The sequence below is a fragment of the Primulina tabacum genome, chromosome 17 (genome assembly GCF_025594145.1).
Source record: "Primulina tabacum isolate GXHZ01 chromosome 17, ASM2559414v2, whole genome shotgun sequence".
NCBI classification, from domain to species: Eukaryota; Viridiplantae; Streptophyta; class Magnoliopsida; order Lamiales; family Gesneriaceae; genus Primulina; species Primulina tabacum.
Window position 1 is genome coordinate 28979151 of NC_134566.1, and position 22176 is coordinate 29001326.

The 22176-nt window shown below is 33.9% G+C and overlaps 1 protein-coding gene and 1 pseudogene across 1 annotated transcript; one reads left to right on the forward strand and one right to left on the reverse strand.

Annotated features, from left to right (window-relative positions):
• The first annotated feature begins 6082 nt into the window (after window positions 1-6082).
• Window positions 6083-8096, forward strand: LOC142531883 (calcium uniporter protein 3, mitochondrial-like; annotated as a pseudogene).
• Window positions 8097-13339: 5243 nt separating this feature from the next.
• LOC142531922 (fatty acid elongase 3-like) lies at window positions 13340-14697 on the reverse strand. The gene has a single exon (XM_075638191.1). The coding sequence runs from the start codon at window positions 14427-14429 to the stop codon at window positions 13536-13538; it is 894 nt and encodes a 297-aa protein (XP_075494306.1). The 5' UTR covers window positions 14430-14697; the 3' UTR covers window positions 13340-13535.
• Window positions 14698-22176: the final 7479 nt, after the last annotated feature.

Consider the following 22176-nt stretch of genomic DNA (forward strand, 5'->3'; position numbering starts at 1 on the left):
TAAATTGTGTTACAGGAAAAATATCACTCGTCTTGAGATATTTCTAAATACTGACAAAGCCAGTTCATTGCAAACTAATGACTGAAACTTCAACATTTGAGTTATTAATGATGGCTCCCACAATGTCGTATTTCGGTGTCTCCTGGTTCAGTTTTCACTTTCGGATAGGATAGGATAGGATCATCGTCAGTGTTAGAGTAGATGCCCTGCAAAGCCAACGGTTGGCTAGGGAATTTATTGACTCAAGTGTAATAAACAATCTTTATTTTAATTTAACTTTTTATGATCTTGTTATACTTTATCTGTATACCCATGCAAACAGCATAGATAAAGTCCTTGATTATGCTTTAATACAAATGAATCGTAATTCGATGTTGAAACTCATTTGTAAACACTGCATATTCTAAATTCGTTCCTAGTCGATTCAGCCGCCTAAAACAGGGATAAAGGTCGCTTGAGCTCGAGACTAGCATCTGTGATGTTGTGTACTGCGTTTCTTGGTAAGGGCATGGAGATGTCCAAACATGCAGATGGGTAGTCATATGATGATTATACCGAACAACCCTCCCTCGAACTTTCCAAGTGGTTATCATTCATCGAGAGGATAAGTCCGTGGTTATGATTGTACACCATTAGTCCTTACGACCCGGGACAACACTGAGACTCTATATGCTAGGGCTGTGCTTTGACTCGTTTACCGGCTCCAGGAGAGTCATCAGGTGGCGAGGTTGGGTACAGTTGCGACACATATAGGAGCCAGTGCATTGTAGTCGGGGATTCACCGCTCACCTACGGGTGTGGATATCCTATGTGATCTGATGTAATAATAGTGCATGGAATCTCTGGCCAGAGTAGGAAATGTACGTTGGAGAAGGAGTTCTCCAATAGTACACGCGATGCCACTATTATAGTTGTCACATAGTTATCGAATTATTATGCAACCCTCGATGAACTAATGGTTGCAGATTCGATCGGGATATATGAGATGAAGGGACCGTACTGTACGTTAATCATAATTTACTGGTTCTTGCAGGCACTATCAGTGATACCTAGGGGGTCATGGGGCGATACTACTAGACGCTCTTAGCATGATCCGATTGGTGCAATCAGAAATGAGTTCTGACATTCTCATGATCAATTGTTGATACATAGAATGGGGCAAATTAAGGGTAAGCCCGAATAAAGGATTATGTCCTGAATCACAAGGAGTTGTGAACCCACGGCTAGCTGTATCCCTGAACCATTGAGGGTCACACAAGCACTGGATCGTTTGTTCTCGTTGAGAGAATAAATTCAAGGAGTTGAATTTATATTATGAGATAATAAATTCAAGGAGTTGAATTTATATAAAATATTAAGAGAATAAATTCAAGGAGTTGAATTTATATTATAATATAGTAAATTCAAGGAGTTGAATTTATGATATAGTAAATTCAAGAAGTTGAATTTATGAAATTTGGAGAAAATAAATTCAAGGAGTTGAATTTATAAAATTTGATAATTTAATTTATTAAACTCAAAAGTTGGGTTTATTAAATATTAAATTTTGGATGTGATAAATTCAAGGAGTTGAATTTATAATTTAAATATTAAATTCAAATGTTGAATTTATAATTAATTTAATTTATTAAACTTAAAAGTTGAGTTTATTAAATATTAAATTAAATATAATGGGAATATGTTTAATGGGCTTGTAGGAGTACAAGTCCAACATATTAAATAATTAAAGTTATTAATGGACTTTGATTAATTGATTAAACTAGTTGGATAGCTCAATTAATTAATCAAGCCCATTAATGTTAATTATGGAATTTAGGTCAAGGCTATTGTTTTTAGGAAAAAAAAAAAGGAAAAATTGACCTAGCCTCCAAGTCTCCCAATTGGTGATTCACGTGAATGGCAATATCAAAAATTCCTCCAAAATATTTTTGGCCATTTTTTGAAAAAAAAAAGGTTTGAGCCGTCTCTCGTTTTCAATCTCTACGCAAAAGTTCTTCTAAATTTCTAGTGCAATTTAGAAGAGGAACAAGTTATCTGGTCGTGGACCTGATTCGAAGATTAAAGAAAGGTGTCTCTTGAAGAAAGTTCGTAGGGATTCATCAAGAGCTAGATCCGTCATACCGGATCAGTTGGTGCCATGTGATTTATTCACAAAAAGGTATAACTTTTAAACGCCCTATGTATGTTTAAGTTAAAATCATACGAACGTCCAAACATATTTTGATTGTCAAAATAAAATAAAATTTTTAAACTTCCGCTGCGTTTGGGCGTGTAGAAAACCGAGATCCAACAGTGGTATCAGAGCCAAGGTTTTTCTAAATCGTATGGTTTTGATATTGAATAATTTATTTCTAACCACACAAGAAAATTTTTCAGAAAATTGTAGCACCATTAAAATTTATTTTTTCCAGAAAACAAAAAAAAAATTTAATCTGCCCGGAATTGTTCTGGGCAGTCGTGTACGCAGGGACGCGACGGCAACGCAATGCGCGCAGCGCGCGGCGTCGGATAAAATGAGGCTAGAATAGAACAAGCTAAGAAGTCCTTACTAAACTACCATTGCAGGTAAGGAAGTTAATGGGCAATCCTCACAGTTGCCCCATCCCACTGCCGATGTAAACTTAGATTCTTCCAGCGGTTGACTGCAGAATAGCAAGATATCTTATTGTCGATCTGGCTGGCATCTCCTGCATATCTATGGGGCCCTAAGAGTTCCATCCTCACCCGGTCCTTGGCTCTTTCCTGGTCAAAAGTATACAAATAGCCTTTGTTTGCATAGTTTACGAATTCTGCTTAGTAGGGATCTAAACACAAGAATGGTTTTTCTCAAGCTTCTGAGGAGAGTTTAATAAGATTCGCTAAGAGCAAGAAAGGGCAAAGGAATAAGAAGAAAGTGAAATCACTTTCACAAAACGTTGGGATATATATGAACGTTGAAATCTTTCGTATCAATATGTACCTTCAAGAATTTTATGACGATGAGATGTCGATAAAATTTAGAGCTACGTTTGAACTGGGGACGCCAACGACCATTTATGGTTCAAATAATTGAAAATTTCAAACTTACTGTAGTTCTGATTTAGTCAGAGTTCCAAATTACTCACTTATCAAATATATATATATATATATACTGCTTATTTTAGAATTTAATCTAAAGTAATGCATACAGGATAAAGATATCGTGTAAGAGCGAGAGCGCGGGAGACCAGAGAAAAACTTGAGTTAATTATTTGTATGGAATACATTCGATTGATTGGACTTTAATATTTATAATAAAATATACAACATTAAGAATTATGTATCCAATTTTGTCTTTTGAGCACGAACAATATAATATTTGGAACAAATTAAATCCAACATTATTTTCATGTAGACAATTATATCTAACATATAAATTTGAATCTACCGCCGCCATTGATCTCGAGTTTGAATTTAATTTTCGGATCCAAATTGCATGGAATTGGATCTAATTTGGATTCAACTTGACCAGATTAAAATGGTAAAAAAACCATTTCGAACTAACTCGGTTCGTTTGATGCTGAATTTGGTTTCATAAATTGTTTCCAGATTGAACTAGATCCATCTTGATATTATACTCTGGCGGAAGATTTGTAGATTTTTGTAGGGGTGTCAATTCAGGTGGGTTGTATGGGTTGGGTCAGGTTGAGCAACAGTACTATTCAAAAATCGCTCAACCCGAACCCAACCCGAATTAACTGATAAACCCGTATAACCTGATTTTGAATTTTTTATGAATTTTTTAAAAAGAAAATTAAATAAAATTTTTTAAAAAATAATATTACTATTTTAATTTAAACACATAATAATAAAATCCCTCTCATATATATTATTTAAATTTGAAAATCTAATTGTAGAAAATTAAAGTATATTTACTAGATAAAATAAACAATTATTTAAAAAATAAAAAATAATCAAAATAAATAATAAATTATGAAAATTTATGATATAAATATATAATAAATATTTTTCAGACATACAATATATAAAAATATAAGTCATATTTATTAATTATATTTTTTTAAAAAAAATTAAAATTTTCGGGTCAATCCGAACCCAACCTAACTCGATCATTTTTTTCGGGTCAGCTATCGGGTCCAACCCGATCTGTCCCGAACCCAAAAATCCCAAACCCAAACCCGATTTTTTTCGGATTGAACTGTGACGGGTTGGTGGATCGTGTCTGATTTTGACACCCCTAGATTTTTGCATTAAAAATGGAAGAATGGTCGTTTAATTTTCGGGTCAAAGCCCCATTTCTACGCCCCGCACTTGTTGCAACAGAAAAATAATAGTAATAAAATAACAATAAAGCCCATTAAATAGAACGGATTTGGTTCGGGTTTCGGATATGTTTAGCCCCAAATGTGATGTGGCGACACGGCTACGTTTACCCATTAATGAGACAACTGTCGAGTCAAAGCATCTCCACGCTTTCCGGGTTGTTAATAAAATACGAACAAAATATTAAAATAATTCGGACACGTCATCCCGAGGGATGGGTGATCTTCTATGCGCCGTCCGATTTTACCACATTGGCGCCGTCCTATAATTGCTTCTCACGATTAACACGTGTAAAGCGTTCTTAATTCGGCGGCCAGGATCGTCGTTCTCTCGTAATCTACGGTCATGGATGCTTTCAATTTTGAGCCAACAACGTGGAAGGTGTTGTTTTAGCTGTCATTGTGTTAATAAATTTGATTACTTAAAATTTGACTTACAATTAATTAATTAATCTGAAAATATATAAGATGGATTCAATAAAGAGAGAATGGGAGGATGTATATTTAATTTTATTTTGAATTAGAGTTAAGAATTTTTTTATCATATTATATATATAGTATATGTATCTTGTGAGACAATCTCTTTAATCTTTATCTGTAGGACGAGTCAATCCTACCGATATTCACAATAAAAAGTTATACTTTTAGCATAAAAAGTAATACTTTTTCATGAATAATCCAATTAAGCGATTCATCTCACAAAATACGACCGGTGAGACGGTCTCACACAAGTTTTTGTCATATATAAAGATAACATATAAAATTTGAACTACCTAAATTTTTTGTCCAAATATATATAATAAATAGAATGAATTGTTGTTTAGGAAGTGAAAATTTATATAACTAAAATCAGGGAGTTAATATTTTATATTTTATTTTTTGTAATTTACATTCTATTTGTGAATAAATTTGACAATAATTTTATATATAAAGTGCAGATAACACAAAATAGAATGTAAATATCAACTCTCCTAAAATTTTATATTTTATATATTCTTGTTTGTATAGCAGAAAACGTTAGAACAAAAACTTTGGTGAGCTAGATTGTTTAAGATTCCACGAGAGAGATCATTTAAAAAAAAAAAAAATAGGCATTATTTTGGTATAAAGATACATAACGTGATGATATTTTATAGTGAAGATTTGGACAAGAGTAAATAATGTGCAATTAATGAATATTACCATGTTATACCATGTTATGGGAATATTCGGCAACATTTAGGGCTTGGCATTTACCAACTAATTTCTAGGTTTTTGTGAGATTATATGATATTTGACAAAAATTTATGTGAGACGGTCTCGAGATAAATATCTTATTTGGGTCATCCATGAAAAAATATTATTTTTTATGCTAAGAATATTACTTTCTATTGTGAATATCGATAAGGTTAACCCGTCTCACATATAAAGATTCGTGAGACCGTCTCACAAGAGATCTACTCGATAGATTTATAATTATAAGATAAGTTGACTCGATCTATATTTAGAATCATGAATAATAATATATTTTAGATAAAAAGAATAATATTTTTTATAAATTTGATCTAGCAAAAGATTTTTCACGCAAAACTCAGCCTAAAATAATCGAGTTGTTGCTGTGTTTCTAATTTTATTTCAAAACCATTAATTTTTTAAATTAATTTCCCTATAAAAAGTAATAAAACTACGATTACTCCTCACAATCATTACTAATTGTTATTTTTCTTGATAAAAACAATTCGATTAAATTATTTGTTATTTTCATTGACTGAGTTGTAGGGGTGGCTATATATGTGTACTCATAATCGATTCCAGGTAACAGCAAGCCATTATTGAAGCTATTCAAACGCAGCAGCAAACACCTTCTACTATCATCAATGGCGTTCAATAAATCATTAATCCGACGCCTTTTCAATGTATCAAGGATCACCAGACCGGCCTCGGGAAATGGCTGGATTTCTTCTCCACAGGCTTCCGCGAGAGCCGCCGCGCTCAATCTCCAAGAAACCCCGAACAACCTGGTCCATGATCCGGGAGACAACGGAGTTTACCGGCGGTACTTTTACTCCCACACTGCGGCTACGTCGCCGCCCGAAATACGGTTCTTCCCCACTGGAGAGAAGCTCCTGGAGAAGCTTCGGGGGATGGATAATGCGAGAGAAAGGATCAGGCTTGATGACCTGCGGCCGCCGATGGAGGAGGAAGAGCCGGGGGAGGTGACAGTGGCGGATGCGAGGAAGATTCTGTTGCTGTCGCAGCTTGAGATGGTGAAGTCGAGGCTGCGGCAGATTGAAAAGAGCTGTCTCTCTTATTCGGAATTCTTGCAGATTTGTGTTAAGGAAGCATCGAATGAGGAACAGGGGATTGAGTTTTCTAAATTGTTGGATAAATCTGGGGCTGTTATTGTTCTTGGAAACACGGTGTTCCTCAGGCCTCAACAGGTTGGTTTCTCCTTATTTTTTATGCAAAAATCTCTGTTTAATGTTGAATTTTCTTGATGTTCCATGATTCGGTATGGGTTCAGAGTAATGGGTTGGATTAAAAATTTCGAGTTCTTGATTTTTAGATTTTTTAAAATGTTTTGATTTTATAAAGTACTGATAAGCATTTCTTTTTATTGTGTGTGATGTGTTTGTTCCACAGGGAAACGAAACAGAAATGGTGCATCCGCACCTTATGCTTTGGCTTTACCACAAATCCATAGTCCCTTCCAAAAAAAGACAAACTTGATAGAAATACACCAATTTATATGTAGAAATTTTCCCAATAGAATAGGAAAGTTTTGAAAACTGAAGATCTTATTTTTTTCCTTTACCGAGTGTAGGGTGAGTTGATCCATACAGATATAATAAGGACGAGCGTTTCTTTTAGTATATTTGAGGGAAATGTTCATTTTTTTTTTTAACAAAATTATAAATAAAGTTTGAACTTTTGTGAACTTGGGTCAGAGCTGGTAGCGGCTTGATGGGATGGATTAAATCTTGTGGGAGTGAAACAACATTGGGAAGTTTCGTTTGTTTTGTGTATTATCTTGAGTCTAAACATATAATCAGATCCAGATTCAATACTTGCAAATGGTTGAAAATGGTCAAACCCGTAAAATGTTGTGCCCAATTTTTATTTGATTACAGATTATGAAAGCCATCCAAGGCCTAATCCCTCTGCCCTCATCCCACAAGTGCCCCCAGTGATCCAAAAATACTTGAAGAATTTCAAGAAATGGAGCAACGAAAAGAAGCCATCGATAAGAAAGCTGAGTCCATCGCGAAACGTGAGCTCTGGTGTGGTTTGGGCTTTTTAGTTGTCCAAACAACAGCTTTCATGAGGTTAACGTTCTGGGAACTGACATGGGATGTGATGGAACCTATATGTTTCTACGTTACATCGACGTATTTCATGTGCGGTTACGCCTTCTTCTTAAGAACAACGAAGGAACCTTCTTTCGAAGGGTTCTTGAACAGCCGGTTTAACACGAAGCAGAGGCGTTTGATGAAGTTGCAGAATTTTGATTTGGAGAGGTATAATGAGTTGAAGAGAGCTTGTTATTCCTATTCGCCTGCACCCCGAGAAAGGGATGTGTCGTTTGGTTCTTCAGTTCTTGATCATTCTCAGAGAACATAACATTTTATATGTTGCCTGATGGGCATGGACTTCAACTCTTGGCGGCTCACTTTGTAACACAATTTTTTTGAGGCCTTTTGGCATTTGCTGTATTGTTCTCCGATGAAGTTGTAGATAAGATGCTATCCTTTTGAAGATGTAAGCATGCGCGCACACACATGAAACATGAGATTATATGATCGATCATCTCTGTTTTATCGAAAGTTATAGTCAGTAGTAACGGTGTAATTTAAATTTTTTAAATCATACAACTCAAACACAACGTCTTGATTATCCTACCCAACATAAACAATTATTTAACCCCATCAATATCTTTCTCAGTCATTACACTCATTCCTATCAATGAGAATCGAAACCGTGATATTGTTTCTTTTATCAATTGTCGGACTGAACATTTGCCGTTTTACCAAAAATTATAGCTGGTGGTAATAATACAACTCAAATATTTTAAATCGTACAACAACTCAAACATCATGTTTCGATCATTCCATCCAGCTAAAACAACTATGACATTCAAAAAAATCATTACATGGTACAAGAGAGTTTTATTGTGTCACAACAGTATCAAGAAACCACTTGATTTTTTCAATAATACTTATAGCTGTTTTCGATTTTATAATATTTATTCCAACATCAACAAAATTTATTGCAGTTTCAAAATTCTACAAACTACTTTTTTTGTCTTGTTTAAACATTTTCACGTTTAGAGTGTATTAAGCAAGATTTCCAGCTAGATGATAACAAAATTCTAACGGATACTATGGCAGCGCATGTTTAGCAAAAAGAGTATGTTATTTGTGAGACGCTTTTAAATAGTTTTTATTTGTGATACGGTCAATCATGTTCATATTTATAATTAAAAAAAATTATAAGTGATTCAAATAGAAGACTCATTTCATAAAATTAACTCATGAGACTGTCTTGTTACAAATTTTGTTACCGTAAAACTAAAACATCCAAGGCTTTTTTCCTTTTTTCTAGCATGAAATGTCAGTCTTCCTTAAAAGTGAACCCACATTTCATGCTATTATATATGGACCTTGTTACCTCCGCACAAAATGAAATTCATGTACACACAAAATATGGCATAATTTCAGTATTGATATTTTGAAATCTACTAGAGGAGAATATTTAAAATTAATAATTGATAAATTTATATTTTGGTCAATTGTTTCAATTTGCAAGAAGTTGATATGATTAATTTTACAACATGAAAGAATTTAAAAAAAAAAACTTAAAAAATAATATACATGGTTGATGCATTAAAGTGAAAAATAAAATCATAAATATTTTTAAATGATTTAATTTTAAAATTCAACTTTTAGATGCTAATTTAGAAAAGACTGGAAATAAATTATTTATATATTTAGGAAAATAAGAAGATGCCATATTTGGAAAAAGGGAGGTATTTTATTAAAGAGTAGGTCTCTTGTGAAACGTTCTCACGAATCTTTATCTATGAGACGAGTTAACCCTATTGATATTCAGAATAAAAAATAATACTTCTAGCATAAAAAATAATAATCTTTCATGAATGACCAAAATAAAATATATGTCTCACAAAATATGACCCGTGAGATCGTCTCACACAAATCTTTATCTTTATGAAATCTACGTTTGGTGACCAAATTAAAGGTAATTACAAAATGACACACATTCTTAAGTGGTATAATATATATACCCACCAAATGTTCATTTCCTAAAATAATATATAGAAACTACAAATTTATTTAGCTCTAAATTCTATATTCAACATTTGTAAAAAAAAAATCTATATACTCCTCTTGAAAAAGTTAATAGGTCGTTATCAATAAAAAGAAATATTATAATCTAATGTTGCATTTGGATTTAAAGATTTGAGTGCATTCAACTTCAAATATATATGTATTTTTGCTACAATTTCAAATTAACTCTCTAACATATTAATTTGAAATTCATTGATTGAAATTATCCCGTAAATCGAAATATTTATATCCAAATACAATTGAGATTATTATGACGTTATCAAATTTTAAGTACGTTTTTAATATTTAAAAATTTAAGTTTGGTTTGAAAGTGGGTTGGCTAGTATTGAGTTTGGGCTGGACTATGTCCCAATTGAGTAGTTTTTTAAAAAAAAATAAAAAAAATTAATAGATTGAATTACCTTTTTTAATTTGAGTTTAATTTATATAATTATATGTGCAAGGGTAAGGTAGAAATATAATAAAATTTTCTTAATTTATAATTGTTTTATGATTTATTATCTCCCAACTTTTTAAAAATAAACATACACTTCTATGTAGAATAATGCTTAGATATTAAATATGACACATAAATATATAGTTCTAAGTGTAGGACAATGTCCAAAAATCGACAGATCATATACCAAAATGTTAGTCAAAATATGTATATTACATAATTTCAGTCATATATATCTTTATTGTCCTTACTATTTAAGTATAATATAGTGGCTTTTAAAAATGCTTCCCAAATTGATTGGTGAAGCCTTCAATTAATGCATGATTATACCCCTATGGATTTTTTAAAACAAAAACAAAATATAATACAATATAGATTTTATTTTTGTGGTATGATTAATTTCACCATTTGTGATTTGGATTCTGAAATGGAATTTTTATATATAATTTGGGTTTTGAAATTACCTTGGAATTTTAAATTTGGGTTCTCAATTTTTTTTTTTACAAAAATAAAACAGTACATTTGCATACGAATGTCGCTATCACCGAGGTGTTACAAAAAGAAACACTCAATATGATTCATCAATTACATTTTATCTTTGAGTGAGTTTTTTATGAGACGGTCTCACAAATTTTTATTCGTAAGATAAGTAAACATTGTCCATATTTGCAGTAAAAATTAATATTTTTTCATGTATGATCAATATAAAATATATGTCTCATAAAATTGATTCGTAAAACCGTATACACATGTATTTATGTTGAATTTTTTTAAACAAAAAAAAAATTTCAACATTCACGGAATGAAATTTGTATTCATAATTCATCTATCAGAATCCACTCTTTCATAAATGAAAATTATAAAATATTTTTTCAACATATCTCTACAAGAAATTCTCCATTGAGTAGGTCTATTATGACACGGTCTCACGAAGTTTTATCTGTGAGACGGGTCAACCCTACCGATATTTACAATAAAAAATAATATTTTTAGCATAAAAAGTAATATTTTTTTATGGATGGTCCAAATAAGATATTCGTCTCACAAAATACGACCCGTGAGACCGTCTCACACAAATTTTTGCTCTCTCGATTTGATTACAATTTTATTTTGTTGTCAGATTGCACACATCTCAAAATTCAAGTCATGCACCAGCATTGGCATATGCTTCTTCCCCATAAACATTTCATGGTCTTGGAGTAAGGTTCTCCTAAATTCCTAGTCACGCTAATTATTAAATTAAAGACTCCAATACGTCTAACCAAATGTTGCTATCGTTCTATGTAATTTATCTTACCTTTTCAAATCAAGTTATTGCAAGCGTTCGAATGACATTTTCGTTAATTTTACTTAAGTTTATTCCAACGAATATCATTAGAAAAATCGACAATCATGCACACACATCGCATGTGTGATTGTTTCTTACAATGAAAGATTTAATTGAGTAAACAAAACAAAATAAAACAAACAAACAAACAAACAAATATTATAAAAAAAGATTAACCCGATCGAATAAAAATAACACGAAGGTCACGAGTTCGAATGTCAACGGACAACACAGAGGGACCAGTTAGTTTTAATCAAACGAGAGCCAGATTTATTAGGGGGACAAAGTCGTTATCCCTCGGGATTATTTGCTCACACACTCTTCAAAAGAAGATTAAGGTTTATGATTTGACGTTAACGGAAGAACACTTTTATTTGGATTAACCACAAGAAGCCAGAATTGTGGACAAATCAAGGATCTTTTAAAGGATATTCGTCAAGCATTGGCTCAACTTATTCTTTTTTATTTTAATATTAATATATTGTAAGTTGGAAAATGCGACAAAATAGAGCACACTATGGAAATAGATGTTTTTAACTTTATTCCAAATAAATTTTCCATTTTAAATTGAAAACATCAACTACCACTCTCAAACTAAATTGAAAAAAATAACTAAAATTATGCTAGCTTTAGGTATAGATATATATAGACCAACTTTAGTTATCTCAAAATATAGATGTATATAACAGTTCTTGAGTAGGTCTCTTCTGAGAAGATCTCACAAATTTTTATTTGTGAGACGAGTCAACCTTATCGATATTCACAATAAAAAGTAATATTTTTTCATGGATGACCCAAATAAGAGACATGCTTCACAAAATACGACGTGTAAGACCGTCTCACACAAATTTTTGCCATAGTTTATTTTGAAATTATAAATCGAAATCTAAACCGTCTAAAAAAAATGCAAGATCGAAACCATTTTTCGGTTTTGGTTCCAAAACTTAGAACAAAACCGATGACTTCTTACGGGTTAGTTCTGATTTTTAAGATCAGAAATAGTTTTTTATTAAAAATAAAAAAATAAAAACAACCACATTAATTAACCCACTATTTTATTTTTTGAAAAAATTAAAATTTTGATAAAAATAAATATTTATAAGGAATATGAAGGGCCTTTTGTGGACACCTAATATGAGAGTCGTACAATAAATCGTTCAATTGATGATTTCAAATTCCAATAACGGTGGACACTCAAGTCAAGATTGAACCACATTAAATTTTAAATAAGTTTATCTCGGAAAGTGACTACTTCTCTCTCGGAACCTTATTTTTCATGTGGTCTTACATTTCAAAGCGGACTCATTCGTTTCACAAAAAAAAAAATAAAATAAAAAAATTAATTAATTAACACGTCAATTTTATAAAATAAATATTTAATTAAATCTGATTTATTAAAAAATATTAATTTTTATATTAATAAATTTAAATATATATAGAGTTAACAAATCTTACAAAAATAAATATTTTAGATCGTCTCATGCAAAATTTATTTTTATCAATTTTGGCCTCAACTAGGTCTCTATATTGGAGGTACATTTCAAAGCGGAATGAAAAATTCCACCAACATGACTTATTTTTTTCTAAAAAAAATTTCCTAGAACTTGTAATTTCATTAGGTCCAAAGATTCGGGAGTGAGTCTCATGTGAGATCGTCTCACGGATCCATAATCTGTGAGATTGGTCAACTCTACCGATATTCACAATAAAAAGTAATACTCTTAGCATAAAAAGTAATATTTTTTCATGGATGACCCAAATAAGATATCCGTCTCACAAATACGACTCGTAAGACCGTCTCACACAAGTTTTTGTCAAGATTCGAAATGTTTTATTGGATCGGCAGACAATTTTGACTTTAACCGATTATAAATTATAAATTATAAATAAAATATATATACAACTATTAATCGTTCTTGCTTCCGAAGTTAATTAAATTATATTTAAACTTTTAATACATCTTCTTCGTTGTATATCACCCGATAAAAAGTCACTTTTACGACTTTGGCCCCGATATCAATTAAATTTACATGGCATTATCGATAGTTTTTATTCTAATGACATTGTACCTACATCCCTACTTAAGGGATAAAAAAGGAAAATAAAATATCTCAAGACCTCAAATATTACGTACGGCCTTTAATGAGCTCCAACTTTTCAGCCTTGTTCACGGCGGCGCTTTGGCGGTCGCCACCGACATTACTTCCTCGAAAATGCATTTTAACGTAGAAATTCAAGAAAAGAAACAGAATCGCTCCGTTTAGGACAGAATTGAAGATCCAGGCCCCAATTCCGTTGCATTCACCTTTGATTATGTGCAGCAGGAGCACCCCAAAATGGCAGACCACATTGCAGCTCAGCAACACCATCTGGCAATTCACCACGAACGGGAAACACGCGCTTCGCAGCCCGATTTCAATCCAGAATCTGTATCCGTACACGACAGAGTAAACCAGCGTGGTGAGGAGGATGGCGAGTACTTGAAACGATTGCGAGAATTCTAGCCAGAGGAAGGACATGAAAATCAGAATCGAATTGTTGAAAAGTTTGAAGAAGGAAAGCTTCCTGCTGCGGATTATGGTGATGAACGTCCGCAGCGCGTGGAGGAATCTGGAGAGGTAGAAGATATACGACCAGAAGAACACGCGCCCAGAGGGCCGCGTCCCCAGGGGGAAACAGAGGAGCCACTGGAAAGGGGTGGTGCGGGACCGCCTCCACGACCACCGCGTATCTCGGATTTCTGCAGCAGAGGATAGGAATGACCCGGAGAAAATGGTGGCGGAGATGAGGGCCATGCAGAGAGAGTGCGCAGCTGGGATGGGCCCCAGGGGGAGAGGGCGGCGGTGGCGGAAAAGGAAGAGGAGGAGGTGGTGGATGAACGCGGAGGCGGCAACGTAAGCGGCGATGGAGGAGAACAAAAACGACCAGGTGGAACCCCAGGATTGGGTGTGGCTCCAGCGGAATCCGACGATTGATGGGTGCTCGGAAAGGTAATACCTCAGGCTTTGCAACAACATCATCGGCGGAGTCGAAGTGGTGGCGTTGGCCGAAAAGATGTCTCGTCGTTGTTCGGACGAGGTAGGCAGTGAAACCCCACCGGAGCTCCCACAATTCTCTGCAATTACGTGCGTGGTTGATTCCGATAGTTCTATATTCAATGGGCGGAGAAGAAGGTGAAAGCAACAATAGCCTCAGGAAACAGAAGCAATTTTTCTTAATTTTTTTTTACGAAATATTTCACTATGCTGACGAGAGCACTATTTTACAATTATAGATATTTGAAACAGACGTTTGTGTGTGCATATATCGACACATGAATTCATTTATTTGGGCACAACCAAAGATGCACGGGTTAAATTCACATGTATAGTAGTAGAAGTACACGATTTTATATGTTTTTTTTATAAATCGAGACGTTCGCACATATTTATATTTTTTAAATATGTAGACTTCGTGAAAAATAATAATTTTAAATTAAAAATTGATATTTTTTTCTGATAAAATTGTGATATGGTCTCACTTATGTTTTGTATTACATGTATAGATATATTACATGGTTACACGTAATTATCAAATTTTGATTCTGAAATAAATTAATAAAATCATCTTAATTTAAAATTATATATGTTATTCGCATTCCTTTTTTGTTATATATCCTCCAAAAATTTTATATATTAAAATATTTAAACTCCTTGGCTAAGTAGAGTGGATTATTACATGATGTCAAGATTAGCTCGAGACACCCCCATACGCCTCCACAATTACCTTTTAGAAACCTCCAAGCAAACGACTACAAATCTTCTAAAACTTTTATAGGATATACCAACTGTCATAGAGTCCAAATGAATAAGTAAAATATACCATAACTCGCAACTAATCAAATCAAAATCCAATATAAAGGTCTATGGTGTGCTTAATTTTTTTTCTCTCGAACTTGATCGAGAAATCAATTTCAAGCTCTATCTCAACTCGTGAATGCATCGAGATGCTCGAGCTCGAATTCGAAAAACTCAGATTATTATAATTTAAACAGAAACCTGAATTAAATACAAAAAGTTCCTGTAAAAAAATAAGGATCCGTACAAATTACAGTCAAAAGAAATTAGTCTACCTACATACTCAAACTATCTTGATACATGTTAGCCTCGAGACAGTCCACACTCCACAAAGTTTTCAGACATACAACTTATCCTTGACACATTTATAAACATAGTCAGCCAAGTATACAGAAATGAAAAATCTAAGGGAGACTTTCGATTCAGTACTCGAATCTCTATAACTTTCTTTCCACTCCCTAATTACCCAAAATACCCCTCAACCTTATAATTTAATAATTGATTTTCTTTTGTAATAAAAGGCTCATCATGCTTCCGTAAAGTAAATTAAATCTTTTACCTCTTTGACCGAAGTACCACCGGGTTATATCCACCGTATTTTGCAGACTGCTCCTCAAAGTCCAACCACGCGATCGCAACCGATGGTTACTGACGCAGATTCCTTCACCAGCACTTGGCACAAACCCTAATTCGTTCCCTACCTTAGGGTGTACAATAAAAGATAAAATTTTGAAAATAATATATGAGAGGGGCTAGAGCAATGATTTTCTTTATTCAAACACACACATTTATTATTACATTGAAACCTCCTGTAGAGGAGGAGAAACTTGTTTAGCTACTTATAGTAGCCGAACTTGAAAAACACATAAACTTGAAAGAAAATATTACAATTTATTTGTAGAAGAAGATGAGGAAATGATCGATGATCCCATCTTCATTCTTCCTTCCTTATTTATAGAAGGCTTCTTCGGATTTGAAACTCGGATTCCAAATCTTGATAAGCTTTTACAGCTTGCCTCGGGACCTTTTAGTGGTTGAGTGGTCCTTTGAGATGGTCCCTCCACTTTCTTGAAATGTCTTTTTCTAGATTATTAATCTAGAAATCAACTTCTCTTCTTCTTTTATCTCTCCGCATATCCAGTAGAGATGAGCTTGTAAGATATCTGCTGAAATCTCGTTTTCTTTTTCTTTAAAATGTTGAATTAACCATCTAAGAACTTCCAGCTGATCTCTGTTTTTCTTGATTCTTCTTTTCAAAACTTTCAAATATGTAAAATACATCTTTGAGTTTTGTTCTGGTGTGATTTACTGGTTCCCATTTGATTTTATTTATAGATATGATTGGGTCCAGTTTTCTTGTTTATTATTGAATTTTTTTTATTTTTAAAGATAGGGAATCCAATGGTCCTTTGTCCTTTTTCCACCGATTATTGGTGGTCCTTGCATTCCACTCACATGGTGGTCCTTCTTTTTATAGTGGGTTGGTCACATGTCCACTTTTAGCTTTTTCGGGGAATCTTTGGCTTTCTGTGTCCCTGAGGAAAACGTGATTGTGGTCCTTCCCCACTTGTACTTGTTTCGGTAAAGTGTTTCCGATCAGATCTCGTTTTGAACCCTTTACCAAACTCCGATTCCTTCTGGTTCTGGCATTCTGGACAGATGTTCTCCAACCATCTTCCTACATGTGCCATATTAAAGAATTTTCGGGGAGTTTCTTTACTTGCCGGCAGCTTGCTGTTTCACAAAAGATTTCTTTTCTTTTCGAACAGGTCTTCTGCAAAGCTTGTTGTTTTCATGTCATCGTATTTAACAGGAAAGATCAATTTACAGAATTCTGATAGAATTTAAATGGATACTTGACTTTGTCCATCTCTGTTAGACATACCCAAACTCCCCATGCTCTCCAGGTAGATATGTCATCTTCATTGAATGAAGAGACTATGGGTGTTTCATTTGTAGGAGGATTCTTGATGAACTTCTGAACATTCAGGTCTGACCTCCTTAGCTTGATAAAATGAAATGCTTCGTGTGAGCCTTTCCCTGCTGATTCTGGTGCTGCACTGAAAAAATACAGCTCCAAAATATCTCCTCTGGACAAATGATCATTGTTTGTCCCAGTTTCATGTACCGCTTCTTGTATTCACTTTGGTAAGGCTGAAATCTCCGAAAAGCTAGGTAAGGTAGTATAAACTGAGGCAAGACCCCCAAATTCATACCAGGCTTTAACTTCCTTGGGATATGAATTTTGTTTCATCCATACCCTATGATATTTTCCTGCAATATCAACTCGAATCATAGCTGGGTTGATGCCAATTCTTTTGTTTAATTTCTCCCAAGTCTGTTGGTAAACCTTAAATGGAGAAATTGCAGTTTCATTAGTATCCAACCTTAGCTTTGCCCCTGTCAGTATTGGGTCTAAGGTTGATCTCTCCCTCTTCAATCCCCGAGGTGAAGGGTTGACTTGAAGACTCGAGATTAAAATCTGGAGTTTCAATTTTTGTTTTGGACGACTCATCAGAAGATGATCCCGTCTTAACACTTGTGCTAGGGGTACTTGAATCCCCTGCTCCAGGTATAGAGTCTTGTACTCGAAAACTCTACATTCGGAAAATCAATGGCTTCTCGATACCTTGGAGGATAGGTCCTTTGTGTCACAGACCATAACTGAGTATATGCATGTAAACATCCTGTAATCCGGTCAGAGACAATTCTCTTATCCGATTGTTGAAGCCTTCCCGCAATTTCTGCGTTCAATGCTAACTTGTTAAATTAGGTTTGAAGCATTTCAAGGTGCTCCCTTAAATGCTTCTGCATCTTGATAATTGCATCAATGTCAATGTTGTCTATCTCTTGTTAAAAAATCTGCAAGAATGTTTTCATGAGATTTAATTATCACAATGTCAAAAATGTAATTCTGACATAGAGCTTGCCATCTAAATAATCTGGCCTTATAAGGTTTAGACTCAATTCTATTCCTTAAGAAAGCTTTTACCTGTGTATTATCAACTTTCAAAGTGAATTTCTTTGCAATGTAAAAATAATGGTCATTTTTCAAAAGCCCTTTTTACTGCATAAAATTCCTTCTCGTTAATATGTCATCTAATGGCTTCTGCATCTGAGAATAAACCACTACAGTATCGGTATGGTTGTTTTCCGTCGGTTGCGAGCTTGGTAAGAACTGTTGCCCATCAATGATCACTGGCATCTGTATCTAATACCAGATCATCTTCTTCTTGAGGAATAGCCATTTTCGGAAGATTTTTACAAATCTCCTTCAACTGGACAAGTTCTTCTGTGTGTTTTTTTATCCATATAAATCTGGAATCTTTTTTCAATAATGGACTAAATACCTTTCTATGTTTTGCTAGGTTTTTAATTAACATCCCAGCAAAATTAACAACTCCTAAAAAACTTTGAAGTTGTTTCTTTTCTTTTAACTCGTTTGGAAAATTTTGCACTTTTTCTACAATATGATCTTGCAAAATTATTCCAGACTCATCGATTTATATTCCCAGAAATTCGATCTTTCTTGTGACAAAGACTTGCTTTCTTTTCATATAAAACCAGTCCTTCTTTTTTGCAAACATTAGAGAAAATCTCCAAGTGTTTAACATGTTCATCCATATTTTTAGATGCTATTAAAACATCGTCAATATAAACAAACATAAATTTAAAATAATCTTTAAAAAGATTATCCATTTTCCTTTGAAATATCTGAGGTGAATTAGCCAATCTCATTGGTAATACCTCCCAAATAATGTCCTTAGGTGTGGAGAAAGCTGTGAATTTCTTGTTTTCTTCATGCATCCGAATTTGATAAAATCCGGACTTACAATCAAACTTAGATAATTTCTTGGCGTTGCGTATGCAACTAATCAAGTGTTCTCTACTAGGTATAAAATGCCCATCAAACTCCAGAATTTTATTAATTTCTTGATAATTAATAACCAATATGTGTTTTTCTCGTTTTATCTCACCTATGATTTCTTACCAGAAAGCCTGGACTTTTATATGGTGACATTCCTGCTTTGATTAGTCCAAGGTCCAAATGTTCCTTGATTATAATCTGCATATCCCTTTGATCAATGATATTCATTGGGATAGGCCTGCAACGGACAAATTCATACTCTTTGTCTTCCTTAATTTTAAGGCAAACTTTGAGTTGATTTCTGTCCCACCATACCAAGATATCTTCATTGTAATTTTCTTTGATCCTCTTCTTGACATCTTCAATGATACCTTAGATTCAAACTCTACTTCATTCTTATGTAGAGGTATCTTAAGGTATTCTATTTCTTCTTGTTGGAGTTTTTTAGCTGCTCTTAACTGGAGCATTGTTTCTCCAAACCGTCTAGAACCCTTCATTTTTGGGTTTAGAAATTTTCCTTCATCACCACGCTTGCTGCGAAACTGGATCGGCAATTTCCTGTAAAATGCCTCTCTTAGTCTCTGGACTATGATTTTGTGATCACAGGGTGTTGTGAACACTAATCGTCTAGTCTCATTTTCTTGAGTATAGGACTTGAACATTTGTAGGAAATTATTTCCTAACAATATATCAGCTCCTGTATCATGAAAAAAAATTGGTGGTGTTTTTACCTTGTACCAAGGTATTTGTCCCGCACCGCCAATCATGATTTCAGTCATCTTAATCCCTTTACATAAGATTAAGATTCTTCTGGAAAAATCTCTTCCAGCAATCTTTGGTAGTTCTTCTTCCAAATTATTTGGAAAAACTCCTCGTTTTGCTGTACATATTTCATCACACAAATCAATATAAGCAGCAAAATATTCTGCCTTATATTGTTCATATAGCATTCCTACTGGAATGTATATCGAGAATGAGCTTGTGGCCATTGGATTTTCCACATTTTGTCATCTGCCATAAACTTTATTCCATATTCTAGACGTTTCCAATGTTTGTGTTCCTCGAGAAACTCTAGTCCAAGAATCAGTCGACCTGATTCTTTCCCTGGAACTTCTTTGAATATGAACTTCCAATTCTCCGATATTAATCAGTCCTTGGTAAGTTCATATCATAGGTTGTTCCAAATAGTATATTGTATTATAAGAAAATTGATTCATTTGATTCGTAATATCAAATACTATTTTTACTTCTTCCACCCTTCTGGCCATCTAAGTTTTTCTATTGTAGAAAAACTTTTTAGCTCCTGTTGGGTTTCTTGAACATGTATTTTCCCCTACATGTAACTTATAATTCTATCTCCTTGAAAAGATAGTCTTATTGATTCCAATCTAAGACTTTGATTCCTTTGTAGAATCGGCTTGTCTTGTATTTGGATATCTGTTTCATGTATTAGAGGAAATTCAATTCGTTCTGGATAAATTGCCTGAGCAACTTTTTCGAATATCTCAGGGTATTTCAATGAACTCATTTCTAATAAACAACTCGGAATGATGTGTATTAGATAGAGCATACGAAATGTGATAAATCATAGAATATGGTCTATCACCTTCTTTCATTAGCCTTTTCTCCTTGAAATTTTGGTGCAATGTCAAGGCTCGGCTAAAATCTCGATCTGTCAGGTTATATGCTATCCTTGGATAGATTACCCCTACAATTTTTCCTGCGCAGAGATTTCCTGAAATGGTTCCCAGAACTGAATCTTGAAGGTTCCCCATTCTTTTATCGTATATAGCAATATCGATGGGTGAATCTATTCCTTCTTTGAAAGTAGCTTTTATCATAATCTGGATTGCTCCAATATGAATCCAGGACATAGTCCGTGCTACTTCTATCTTGAGTTTTTGTAATTCCTCCTTAATTTTTTAGGAAGGAATTAACTGCATCTCAATTCTATTTCTCGTAAGTTCCATTGGGATTGCCATTTCCTTCTAGAAACTTTATAGATTAATAATGCTTTCTGTTTCTTAGGCTAAGACTTCCTAAGAACTTTTCTTCATGTCCTGCAGAGAATCCTTGATATCTCTGTAGACTAGGATTTTCTCTCATGATCCTTTGGACCATATTATGAGATATTGTTGTCTGACTGAAAAACCTAGACAAATCTTCATGGGTTTCGTGTCGAAACACCTCGTCCTCAGTCAGATTCCGATTCTGTTCCATCAGATTCTCGTTAACTTAAAACTTCTTCTTCTTCATATATACTTTCATATGAGGCAATGTCCTCAAATCTGTATACCTGAATAAGATCTTGGTAATAAACTGCTTCTTCAATATCCAGGGTAGGATCGAAGCGTTTAATACCTCTTTTTTCATTTTCTGGACAGTTGGTCGAGATATGACCTCTTGCTCCACATGTCTAGCAATTACAATCTTTGAAACTTTCATTGGCTCGAGTATGAGCTCTTCTGAAAGTTTTATTCGTAGGTGTTCTTCCTATGCTTCGAGATGTACTCGATGCTTGGGATGATATCCTACTTCTTGATGGTCCACTTCTTTGTCCAGATTTGTAAGATCTGGCTTTCTGTTTAGACCAAACAGTTCTTGGTTTCCAAGAACTTCTTCCACTTCGAGCATAAGGATGAGTCATAAAACTTTTCCTCTTATGTTTTTGTTGTTTATTTCCAATAATTGTTGGAAGATCATTTTCCTTACAACACAAATGAGTTCTTTTGTTGATACCCCTTAAGCTTTTGTAATTCTTTTGTAATGCTGTCATATGACACCATTCTGCCAATTTTTCCTTTAAGAAAAGAGGCTCTTCGTGCCAACGTATCTGGGTTTCCAGCTACGTATTCTCTTATGAGCATTTCTCTCCAGGGACTTGGCATTTTTGCGAAGAATAGCTACATCGCTATATCTTCTTCGACCCCTGAATTCTATCTATATTTAGTGAATAACATAATGTATTCATCTACCAAACATATGTCATGTAATTCAAGACTATACAGAGCTTGAGTATATTTTTTCCTCTTCTCTGTATCTTGACTGTTAAAATAATCTACC